At 35.2% G+C, this 13,349-nt stretch overlaps 1 protein-coding gene across 2 annotated transcripts in view; it reads right to left on the bottom strand.

Annotated features, from left to right (window-relative positions):
* Positions 1 to 13,349, bottom strand: part of cher (filamin A protein cher) — a 51,166-nt gene that overhangs the window by 26,180 nt on the left and 11,637 nt on the right. Inside the window, exons 4-14 of one of the 2 annotated variants that reach the window (XM_018540944.1) lie at positions 13,153 to 13,280; positions 12,812 to 12,826; positions 11,932 to 12,070; positions 10,844 to 11,128; positions 9,913 to 10,229; positions 9,090 to 9,516; positions 8,641 to 8,856; positions 7,786 to 8,173; positions 3,669 to 4,238; positions 1,829 to 2,173; positions 1,066 to 1,673 (exon numbers count right to left, since the gene is read on the bottom strand). In XM_018540944.1, the coding sequence (XP_018396446.1) occupies positions 1,066 to 1,673; positions 1,829 to 2,173; positions 3,669 to 4,238; positions 7,786 to 8,173; positions 8,641 to 8,856; positions 9,090 to 9,516; positions 9,913 to 10,229; positions 10,844 to 11,128; positions 11,932 to 12,070; positions 12,812 to 12,826; positions 13,153 to 13,280 (3,438 nt within the window). The remainder of the gene's footprint in view (positions 1 to 1,065; positions 1,674 to 1,828; positions 2,174 to 3,668; positions 4,239 to 7,785; positions 8,174 to 8,640; positions 8,857 to 9,089; positions 9,517 to 9,912; positions 10,230 to 10,843; positions 11,129 to 11,931; positions 12,071 to 12,811; positions 12,827 to 13,152; positions 13,281 to 13,349) is intronic. The other variant, XM_018540941.1, reaches the window with a different exon arrangement.

Genomic DNA, 13,349 nt, shown 5'->3' with positions numbered 1-13,349 from the left:
AATTTATAAAAGTGCAAAAATATGATAGGTCAACTTACTAGTGATATTGAAAATATTCCGGAAAAAACAACTAAACTGTTTACCGTTGAATGTAATTGATCGAATCCATAAGAAAAACCCAATTATGTTCGATCGCTCGGTTAGCAAGTTAACTGTTTTGCTAGCTCTTGAACGTATCTAGTATCTCATATATCTTGATGTTTCTCCAATAACACATTTTACAATTTTAAAAGAATAACTTGATCTTGTATTTATAATCTATTAATATCTCTATACTTTTTCTCATTTTGTACGTATATTAATGCAAATGTATATTAATGAACATCTAATTCTTGTGTTAGATTTTATGTAATTACATAACTTCAAATATTAATAATTATAATGTTAAAATATCCAGATATAAAAGTTAAATCAATTTTAATTGCCAATTTAATACATACATATATTTTCACAAGTGTACAAAAAAAATAACATAAATATTTTATAAAATAAATTTGCCGAACAGTTTTTTATTGTATTACCGCGCGCGAATGTAAAAAAAAGCAAAATTATATTTTTGGAAACTTTGTTATAATTATAATTAAAATGAAATGATTTGAATTTCTGATTTGAATTCTAAGAAGATAATTAATTTCATTTTGGATATTCAACGTCCATGTTTTTGTCAATGAGATACTATTTAATAAAAATTTAAGATGTCGAATAACTGCTTTCTTATAATAACTTCACCAGAATCCATGATCTCTCTCTCTCTCTCTCTCTCTCTCTCTCTCTCTCTCTCTCTCTCTCTTTCTCTCTTTCTCTCTCTCTCTCTATTGTAGGCTTCCAAAATTATTTTAAAAAATTCATTTAGAAAAGTTTTATAGTCTGTAATTTAATTGTGTTCTATTCTTGATACGCAGCAATCAATATTCGCGACAATCTTTTGCATCTGAAAAAACGAATTATTATTTTTAATAAGTTTAAGTTACTTTTTAAAATAAAACATATAAGTTTCCCTTTTATCATTCGAAGTCAGATATGTAAATATAGTATATTAAACACTTTATGAAATCCTATACTTACCACAACTTGCACTTCAAGATCGCCGTATCCAGCATTAGAAGTATCCACAATGAAGTCAATTGGGAAGGAGGCAGTGCAAAAAGGTGATACCCCGGGACCCGACAAAGTTACTTTGTGTGGTTCTACGAAGGGCAATACTTTCACATGGAACGGACTACCATTGACGTTCTCGCCATCGAAAGCAACGTCAATTTTCACGTTACTTCCAGCAGGCGGTGGCTGATATGTCACCTCATATAGGCCGTCACCTTTGCTTTTAATCTGCGGCTTCTGAGTCCGCCCTTCTTTGTCAGAATATAGGCTTACGTCTAGCAGCTCCGATTTATTGCACCTTGATGCATCCACCGTAAACTTGGCAGGCACACCCTCGCGTACCATCTCAGGATTTAAACCGGGTCCGTAAGCAATCACGTTCCTCGGCGATACCACTTTGATCTTGAATGGTGAACCAGGTATGCTCTGTTCAGCAAATTTGATGTCAATCTCGTAGTCACCAGGTTCCGTGGGAATATATTCGACAGTGCAGGAACCATCGTAATGGTCCCTGGCTTCCGCCTTGACTTCTCCGTCACCCGTAATCGACACACCCAAGCCACCATTGCCAGCCTCTGAAAGAAGATCGCATACACGTTATTTCTTCCTACCTTCGCTATATAAAAATATTTCCCAACTTCTATGATAATTATGTTCTAAATTATACAATTTGCAGGTAATATAAAATTACAACATTTTAAGAATTTGATCGAATTATTGGCTTACAGACCTTTGGTCTCCACCGTAAAAGAATTCAATTTGTTCGTGATGCCTTGCTCCAAACCAGGACCATATGCACGGCACTTGCTGGGATCGGAGATACGTTGCACGTTAACAGAGAATGGTGAACCCGGGATAGGCACGTTGTCGTAGAGAATGTCGATGGTGTAGCAACCCTCTTCGAAAGGCGTGTAACTGACGCAGTAGGTGCCATCACCCTGGGGGATGATGAGCTTCTCGGTTTTACCGCCACTGGGATTATTTATGATACAGGACACCTTACCATCATCAGTCTTCGACTTGGTGATGTCTCTCGTGTCTATCGTGAATGTCGCTTGCTTGTTCACGAATAAACCTGTAAAATGCGATAACAACAAATGATTAAATAAAAACGCTCAAATGGTTTTTTTTTTTATAAAAATGCATATCTAATATATGTACATATATTAAATAGTAGCTTTTTAAAATTAAATTTTGTTATTCTAAAAAATTATGTATCTTAGATTATTATATTTTGTTTCATGCGTAAAAATTCGAGATTGATATTTGATGATATGTGAAGTATTTTTATAATACACAGAAAGACTGAAGTATTAAAAAATTTAGTTAACAAATTTGAAAATAACTTCGTTGGTCCATCAAAGTAATGATGTAGGGTATTCAAGAATGATATGAACTATGCTGCACAAAATTTTGACATTCCAGCAACAAACTTGAATATTTTATATAATTATTTTGATGATCCAATATATAAAGTTATTTTTTTATAACTAAATTTTTAAATGCTTTAGAAAAACTGTTCTTTTAATGTAGAAGCTGTAGACTTTTTCGAAGATGAATTTTATAACAGCGAAAATATGTATTTATAGTCTTGTATTTTAAATTTTGCGTATTTTCTTAACAGATTGAAATTTAATATAAAGTAGTAATATAAAATTGTACACATCTTAAAAACAAACTTCAATATTAAATTTATCAAAATACTTTCACACAACTAATACGTCGTAATAAATTTATACTAGATGTATAATTTTTAAATATATTTCTACAATAAATACTGACTAATCACATTTAATTATGTTCCTAATATATCGTTTTTATGATTTAATCAAATGTCTACTTGTTTTAAACAATACGTAGTAAGTACCTAATTCAATCAAGTATTTATTAAAATAACAATGCAAGCGCATGTTGTAAAAACATAAAACATAATTGCAGTCTCTAAATGATTAAAACAAAAAAAAATCATAATAACATATAAGATTATTATTTATGGCATATTGGATTTTAAACTGAAAATGAGGCCATGCTCGTAGAAAGAAATAAAGACTTAAATGTATTGTTTCGTACATACTTTTTTTACAAACATGCCCTCTAGTATTCTTCAAGCTCATTCAAGTGTCTTACAATAAGTGTGTATATTAAAATATGGTTACGATCAGAAAACCCAAAGCAAGAAATGTCATGATAACCAACGATGAAAGTGCAATCATGACACACATGCATCGCAACATCAACGCGTCTCAGAATAATTATCGAGATTTTCTAGTACCTTCTTCTATCGATAAAAATATTTTCCTCAACGTAGTCATAACGAGTTATCCTCAAGATCAAATTACAACGTTCGTGCAACTTGAAAAATCATTTCATATGCATGAATATCTAATATGTGTTCCTCGAAAGTCAATAGGAAATCTCGACGATCGAGAAACAATCGTTTAAAATCATTCCTACAAAATCCCGAGACGCGCTATACAAAACTCGTCACGCAAATCAGAGACGAGCAGGTCACAGCATTCTCTCAATTTCCAATCGCAAAACGATCTCCGTGCTGACGTCCTTAACGGTACCGTGTGGCTGGATGCCGTTCCCGCTGACTTTGATCTTGGACAGATCCGCATCCGGTACGATGATGGCTTGGAAAGGCGAACCCGGCACGTGCTGTTCGTTGAAGGTGATGTTGATACCGTAGTCGCCGGCCTCGGTAGGCAGGTAAGCAACGGAGCAGGTGCCATCACCGTTGTCCCTGCAATTGATCGCGGCCTCGCAAGGACCCTCGACAGTCACGCCGAGACCACCTTGGCCAGCTCCACGCGTGTCAATCACGAACTCGGCCGGCTTGTTCACCATACCGTGGGAAAGACCAGGTCCCGAAGCGCGCACCTTGCCCGGATCGGAACCATGGACGCAGGTCAGCCGGTACGGCTGTTTCGAGATTGGCTCGCCGCCGAAGCTGATTCCCAGCAGATACTCGCCTAGCTCGGTAGGGGTAAAGTTAACGAGGTAGCCCTCGTGAGTCGGCACCACGTGCGCCTTGACCCGATTACCGGACGGAGTCGTGATCGCCACCTGGAAGTCCGCCGCCCTGCCCGCCTCCTGCGTTATCACGCGGAATTGCTGCAGGCTGTTCACCGGAGCCGCTGCGAGGACGTTTGCGGGTTCTCGTGGTCAGCCGCGATGCATTTTTCGCTTGTGCTTGCATGACGGGACGATTGCCCGTGAGCAGCAAACGGACGTCACGTCGACTTGCTGGTGAAATCATCGTTGAAGTTCTCGTCGAAGGGACGATTAAAGAAAAACTGAATAATACTCTCTAAAACTTGTAGGGTGAATCGTCACTCACTCACTCTCTCACTCAGTCTCTTTCTCTCTCTCTCTCTCCCTCTCTCTCTCTCTCTCTCTCTCTCTCTCTGAAGAGTAAAACTTTTTTTCAAGATCAGTTCAATTTTCATTCTAAAATGTAATATTTTACTCCAAAAAATTTAGAGAGTAAAGATGTATTAAACGTGCAAGCGTGATCGAGAATTTGGACGACTAATTGTAATATATATTTATGACTCACCAGCAAGTACGACCAGACATTCGTTGCGCAAAGCCTACCATATAACGTTAAATTTCAAATACTGGCTATGCACCAAGTTGTGAGAGAAAGCCACTTGCTACATACATAAGCCCACAATGTGTAAATTAGGCAGAGCGTATTCCAAATAAGAGATCTCTCGCGGTTACAAAATTGGTAACGTGTCTTGGTTAAAAGATGCATTCAATTGCAATGAATATATTATCCAGCGCGTGCACAGAAATAATTATTTGTTCTTTACAGGTTTTAAAAATGCTAGCAATGAAAATTTGGAAAATTATTATTATGTCAGTTTGGTTGCGTTGCAAATTTAAAAAGTGATCAGCGCACTAGCTGTAATAAGATTTATTTAAATACAATACATACATATGTATTATTCCAACATCCAATTCTGATTGTAAGTGGCGCTTCTCTCTCTCTCTCTCTCTCTCTCTCTCTCTCTCTCTCTCTCTCTCTCTCTCCCCCCCCCTCTCTCTCTATATTACTTCGTTATTTTATTTACTCTCTAAAATTGTCACTCTAGAGAGTTTCATCCTTAAAAATTGAGCCACTCTTCTTATTACGACTAGCTCAATTGACTCTTTAGAGCAAAATTTCACTCCAAAGAATTTAGAGAGCATATATATGGTAACCTTGTTTTTAACACATTATTGATTATTTATTAATATCGAAATGTATATTGATTTTTTCGAAAGCTATTGGCTTCGAATTTTATCGTGACGTCTTCAATGCTAAGAGCTGCCTTCCTTCCAGTAAGGTAAAGTCACATCGAAGGAGCAATGCGTGGAGCGAAAAGTGCAATATTTTTAGACGAAACGCGAAATTGTGTGCGTGTCAACTGTGGGGAATTCGCGAGCGCCGTTATAAATAAAACATCGGTTCGCGCTCCAGCAAAACATCTATCCGAGAAGAGACCTTGGTAACGTGTATTTCGAATATCTAGGCTAGATACACGCATCATGGTAACGCCCCGGGAAATGTCCCCGAAAAGAATATCAGCTATGTATCACGAGGCAAGAATTATCTTCTCAATTACTGCTGGAAGAAGTGCGATTTTAGCACGATTTATTTTCGAATTAATGCATTGCTAATACACCTACTGGTAAAATCTTATTTTGACCGTGAAATTAATTGCATTTATTAATCCTTCTCGCTAACCGCGTTTAACAAATTACTAAATTAAAATATAATAAACATAAAATGTTTAACAAATACTAGAAACTTTTTAGGACCGTATAATTGATAAACAATAATAAACTAGAAGAAGAAAGCCATTTACGGTCAAAGCTGGATCACAGTGCTTATTATAATTGTGTGAATTTTATATACTGCGTATGTAGTCCCTCCCATAAAGAAAATGGATTTTTCGGAGAACGTCCTTAATAACATATTATACATGTATAATAATTTATATTATCTAATATAATATAATTTATATTAATTTATATTAATCATGTAATTTAATACCTTCGGCATACCATATCAAATGTGTGGCGTCGAGTGGCTCACCACTCAGTGCGATTGACTCGCAATCTGTATACCCGGGTTCAATCCCACGGTGCGCCCAAACGCGATTTTTCGCGTTTTAATGAGCCAAATATGGCTCCACCTGGTGGCATTTGTATGTGCTTCAAATGGTACGATAGTAGCGAACACATGAATTGCCATATTTCCCGAGTTATCCTAAATTAATAGGATTTGGTAAAATCCAAATCGTCAAACGCCAAAACTAATCGTATTGTACAATCTAAGGATGACACTATAATAGTGTATTTCTGTTACTTAAAAAAGAGGTACCAATTTACGCAGAAATAGGATTTGGAATTTACCAAAATGGTTTTCACCATTTTACGAAATCCTAGTTCTGCGTAAATTGGCACCTCTTTTTTTAAGTAATATAGTGTCATCCTTAGATTGTACAAATACGATTAGTTTGGCGTTCCAATATTGTTGTTTCTGCCGAGAATCTATTTAACAAAATTTTCTTACATCTCCAATAAACCAATATCTGTATACAAAATTATAATAAGCACTGTGATCCAGCTTTGACCGTAAATGGCTTTCTTCTTCATAAAATGTTTACTGTGATAAAATTATTTCAGTCAAATATGTAACGATAGATAATGATAAATGTTTGATTATTTCTTGTGTGTATTAATAGTCTATCTACTCTCTAAATTCTTTAACATGAAATCTCACTTCGAAAAAGTGAAAGTTCTATCATTCTTGAAGAAGAGTAGCAGAATTTTCACTTCTTTGGAGTAAAATTTTATTCTTTTGGAGTGAGATTTACTCCAAAGTATTTAGGTAGTATACTCAACAAAATCTAAGGAACACTTTCGAACACGCTAAAAATTGGGCAACATTATAAACACCTTGACTCGTGAAAAATTATCGCAGACAAAAAATTAAAAAAGCATTTTAAAGGTTGAAATCTTTACTTTCGAAATCTATAATTAAAATTTTAATATGACTGATACTTTATGAAGTTATACAAACATAAATGGATATCCGTCAAATCTAAAATTTTTTACAAACTTTACAAAGGTCTATGGCGTGAGATAAAAATTACATGAAAATGCGGTTTGCAGTAGTCGAAAGAGTAAATTTTTTACCTTTAATTTGCCTTTTTAATGTTTTGTCTGCGATGATTTTTCACCGAGTTACAGTGTTCTGAATATTGCCCAATTTTTAGCTTGTTCGAAAGTGTTCCCTAGATTTTGTTGAGTAGTGTACTATACACGTATTCGTATAATATTATTAATTAAGTTAATTTATTAATCCAATATATTGTAGTAATTAAAAAAATAAAAAATATTTTACTTATGTATTACAAAAAAATGAGATAATAACAAAAAACTATTGATCAAAACACACTATCAAATTTACTATCATTTCAAATAACGCGATATCTATTACGTGTGTGTTCAACCATTGGCATTGTCCCAATTTCATGAGACAAATGCTGCATAAACTTAATATCTTGATTTGAGCATATCTACGATTAGTAACACATCTGATTAAATCTGATTTTAAATGAAATAATAGCGCGTACAGTAATCGAAATATTAGGCAACACTTAACAAATTTTCGATAATTGTACTCACTTGGTTCCAGACCGTCCACTTTAACCTTGGACACGTCCACATGAGATTGGACGTTGACCTTAATGGGGCACTGGGGTACCTTCAATCCGCCATAGTTGAGATTCACAGTATAGTTTCCTGGTTGTGGGGGCATGTAGTCTACGACGTACGTGCCATTCTCATTATTCGTTAACGAAATTGGTAGTTCCCGGCCTTCAGGATTCAAAATTTTAACGTCCAATTCACCGGGGCCAGCCTCGCGACAGTCGACGTTGAAATGTGTGGGAACGTTCGATTTCACACCTTTCTGAAGACCAGGACCAAAAGCGGAAACCATAGCAGGATTCAGGGGTGAAGCTATTTTAACTCTATATGGAGATTTTTTCGTGGCGACTCCGCCATAATTCACCTGAAGGAAAAGATATATTTAAGAACAATGTTATACTTCTTTTTTCTAATACCTATATTTATACAATTTTTGTACATCGGTTCCTATATATTTACGTACATTATAGTAACTTTTTAAATAATATTTTTTTCTTATACTAAACGCACGTTCAACGCGAAACAATATTTTATGCAATTCAATATATTTATATAAAGGACCCCGCACAAATCTTATGGAAAATGTCCCTCGATTAAATTGGCTGAAATTGAAAGTATGTTTTCTATAAGACATTTTCTATAAGATTGGTGCGAGGTTCTTTATACATATTTTAATTTGAATAGAACCGATTTTATTCCGTTAAAAAAGATTCACATTGACTATACTTTAATCTTTTCTGACTAAAACAGCATGTTTCAAGGAATCGTCATAAATAATAAGCAGCAAACGTTCAATTGAAGATTTTAGAAATCAATATTCTGAAATTATACCATCACAACATGCGGGGAGCTGGATATAGGTGTGTAATACGCTTGAACAGTGCCATTCCGGTTGTCGCCTAATCTAATAGGAACTTCTTTTCCAAGAGCATCTTGAATGGTAACTTCCAGAGCCGCCTGACCGGCTTCTCTCGCGTCAATTGTAAAATTCGTTGGTTCGTCTTTGGCAACACCTTCTGGCTGAATTCCTGGTCCATAAACTTCAACCTATATACAAAGTAACATATATTCGATACCTTCCTTGTATTGCCCGAGTCAATAAAAGCAATTATCATTTATTTAGTTAGTCCTAAATTTATTGTATGTAAAAAGCTGTAAAATCTTATGATTTTATAATAATATATACACGTTAAATTTTGTATTTAAAAAGATTTATGTAAAAAAAAGGTTACATATTACAAAAAAAATGTTAATAATGAAATAAAGAGACTTGAATTTACCTTCTCTGGATCAAAGTCGGTCTTCGGCGAAATAGACGCGATGTAAGGTGATTTAGGAATGTCCTCGTTATCGCAGAAGATATGGATCGCGTATTGGCCCGGCGCGGTGGGCAAGTAAGAAACATCGGCGGTTTCATCGCCATTATCATTGCATTCTATCTTCGCTTTGGATGGGCCTTCGATGGAGAAACCAAGGGCGCCGGTCTCACCATTTGTGTTTACTGTAAATTTCGCTGGATGGCCGACGACGCCGGTGTGCAGACCTGGTCCAAAAGCCTTGATGTTGGACTCCTTGTAAGGACCTACATTGACCTCAAAGGGCGACTTGCGAATCTCTCTACCGCCATACGTGATCATTACTACGTGACGGCCTTCCTTAATCGGCGTATAGTAGCATTTGTAAGTTGTAGCGTCAGTTTTGGACATTCTAAAGTAATTCAATGCCATTGATTAAATTGATAATTAAATTTAAAATAAAACATCTCGCATAAGATATTCTAACACTTGCTCTATTTTTTTGTTTTACAAATTTGAAAAAACGAAGTTTTTATAATTTTATTTATAATTCTTACAATTCTTAACAATATAGTCGATAAATAATGCATCTCTACAGAGCTTTATTAATTATATTAATTCTTGACAATTAAGTTTTGTCTCATTAACGTTTTAATAAAATACATAAAGTGTTTCCCATTCATTTATGTTTGATTTTTCTCATTAACACATAAACAGTTATATGAAAATAATAAAATATGAAACAAAATAAAATCTTAAAAGTAATAGAATCTTTTTTAATATTTACAAACTAAAAGAAATAACTTACTGCACTGGTCGATTGACGCCTCCCGGACCGATTACGCGAATGTCCGGTACACCCTCACCAGCGTCCTTAGTGAGAACAACGAAGTCGGCGATATCCTGAACGCGGACGCCAGTAGGCAATAACCCTCGTCCGTACGCTCTGCATTTCTTTGCATCGGAAACTGGTGCAACGTTGACACCAATGGGACTTCTGGGTATGGGTTTGCCAGCAAAGAATATATTGACGGAATGTAGACCCGTCACTGGCGATACGTACTCGCATCTCCAGACGTCTGGCGAGGTCTGACGCAGCTTTACTGACACCACGGTTTTACTACCCTGTAATAAATTACATGTAAAAATATTTTAATGAAGTAGTAAGACTTATTATAATAATATAATTTAATATATTATATATAATAAAAATAATAACAGGCTCTAGAGAATATAAATCACTAAAGTACAAATGCCAATCAGAGTCAAGACATAAGTGTTCATGTAGGAATTAAAATTTTTATTAAATAATGAATTAATTATATAATATTTGGTAAAACTGCAGAAAAAAGGGAGCAAATCTCCAATGACCTTGATTTTGACATATGTTGTCAAGGTCACGACCCTGAGTAACCTCCCGCAGGTTTTACTTAGCGATCGTCCTCCATTAAAAAGTTATTAACAACAAAAGTTTGAAAAATGAAGTCCTTAGGATAGCTTTTGAAGGCCTGTGCTGTATGTACATATAAAATTGTTTAAAGATGGATATCTTCATATGATTTTGGATTTCAACGTCCTATGTAAATGTATATAACAAAAAGATGATCATTTGATAGTCCATAGGATGTCCTCAGGCGCGTCTGGATTATAATGTGACGTTCTAAAGATGTTCCGTTTAACTGGCAGTACGTCTATGTTGCAGGACGTCGCTACATTATTATATAAGAGACATCTTTTACCTGTGGATCTAAGATGATGACTTCAGGCACACCGCGACCAACGTCCTTTGTAAAAATATCGAAGAAAGTAGGTCTATTCACGATGACTCCTTCCGGTTGCAGACCCGGCCCGCTTGCCGTGACCTTGCTCGGATCACCAGCGTGTCCTTCGACATTAACGGTGTATGGACTCTTCGGGATTTCTCTGCCAGCGAAGAATATCTTCACTTTGTGCGGACCTTCCATTTTTGGAGTATATGACACCGAGTAAGTCAGATTCCTGTCCTTATTGAATCTGATATCGACCTTGAAAACGCAATTGAGTCAGCGTTATTAGATTACGACGTAAGGAAAACGGTATTTGTTTCAACTCGTAGTATTATGTATATCGCAAAGACTCGTATATTCAGATAATACGTAATAATCACACAGCGCATAAATAATCATTACATCACACGTGTCCACATTCTGTGGAATAATTTTTATGACTGCGATAAAAATATTTTCCGACTTCCGACAATGTGCTCAATAGATGCCGTTGGACTACTATATGTGTATCTACTTGATATTAAAACGGCATACGGATTTCTGCGTTTGATTTAGGAAATTTTAGAAGTCTAGTTCACATTTTTGATAAAATAAAAGATTTTTTTTTGTTCTAAACAATTTTTTGCCATCTTTGATCTTCGTCATCTTGATAATCAAATAAATTAAAAAAATATTATTAAATCTAACTGAAATAAATCAAATTAGTAACTGTTCAAAATATTACAAACATAATTTTGTAATCCTTTCATAATCCCATATAATAAGCTTAATTACTTCCTGGTAAATACTAACAGTAACTGTTACATTCATCTAATATCTGTTATATTACAATTATATTGTTAAGTTGCAAGTTGTAATATTCATTTCGAATTCATCAAAGAATTGTAAAAAATTATTCTCAACCTTTCGAAACATTTGGAACGTATATAAAAAGCTATTCTAGATCTTTATGTATATAGGAACAATTCATGTAATTCGAACCAATTTTTTAAAATATCTGAATATTTTATATTTGAACAAATAATCATTTTGATATAACGATACTTTCAATAGGACCTTACCGGTAACTTATTCCCTTTGGGATCATCGACGATAACATCAACATTACCCTTGCCGGCGGAAAAGGTTTCCACGGTGAAATTGGCAGGAGCACCGACGATTGAACCGGTTGGTTCTATACCGGGACCATAAGCGCGTACTCTGTACAAGAAAACACCTTTGAGAAAGATACCTTGCGAACTGCCAGCCAGCGGCCGCGACGTTGTTACATCAATATGTTAAGTAAATCCATTTGCCAGACGATTACAAGCGTTGCTTTGTGCTATAATGTTGCACGATTTGCGTTTCTTTCAAAAACAAATTTGCAAGCGCGACATTTCGCAGATTTGTGGACACTGGCTATCCAGTTAGTTCAATTCGTGAAACTTTCACGTATACATACAAACGTGACTGTACAAAGAGAGCGAGCGAGCGAGAGAGAGAGAGAGAGAGAGAAATGAACAGTATTACATATCCTTTAAATTCTTTAGAATAGAGTCTCATTCTAAAAGGTATAAAAATGAGCCAGTGAAAAAGAATCGCTCAATTTTCAATCTTTAAGAGTGAAAGTTAGAGTGTCCAATCGTCATAAAAATTTTAGATAGTAAAGCTTTTTGAAATAAGAAACATATCTATTTGATTTGCAAAACTCAAACAGCTATTAAATTATTGTCAATATCGTGTTAATCAAACTCTCGCTCGTTTTCTCTTGAGAAAGTTTGCAAATCGTGTATTCGCTAACCGCGCACTACGCAGTTTATTTACTATTTTACTCTATCAAGCGTTTACGTACAATGTACAAAGGAAAGATTAGGAGTGTTGAGTTAAGAGGTAGATTTCATTAAGGCGGCGGACATTAATTGCGCAAAAACCGTCACAATACATGATCATTGCGCGACTTACCGCGGCGGTGGGATGCTGCGACCGAGAAATGAAATAAATTGATTAATTAATCACAATCATTGTAACAGAGATCTACGCGCGCATTTCATCTCTTATATATTCTTACTAAATACCGTACATCGAAATAAAAAATCATTTACAGTCAGATCATCCTTAAAGGAATTATAATAAACTGTACAGATTATAGCATTTTTTGTGAGCAATATAATTTTAGAAAATAAAACAGCATATAGAGTATTTAAAAATAAAGGAAATTGTTTGCAATAAATAAATATAAAAGTGAATACGTAAAATATAAAACACGTGATAACGCGTTTAAAAATACAAAGATTTGTCCTTACCTGTTTGCGTTTGTGCGGGGGCGCAGAGGTGCACCTGGTTTTAATTTTGCGCTGGGATATTGTGATAGGTACGTCATCATCGACATCTCGTCGATGTTTGGATTCACCATCTCTTCGGGTTTAATGAGCTACAACGAGAGAATAAAATAATTTATGGAACGCTCCTATGGGATTAAAAATTAATATGTCGATACTGA

The sequence above is a fragment of the Cyphomyrmex costatus genome, unplaced genomic scaffold, assembly GCF_001594065.2.
Source record: "Cyphomyrmex costatus isolate MS0001 unplaced genomic scaffold, Ccosl1.0 scaffold273, whole genome shotgun sequence".
NCBI classification, from domain to species: domain Eukaryota; kingdom Metazoa; phylum Arthropoda; class Insecta; order Hymenoptera; family Formicidae; genus Cyphomyrmex; species Cyphomyrmex costatus.
Note: the sequence above shows the minus strand (reverse complement) of the source record. Positions and strands in the feature narration are given on the sequence as shown.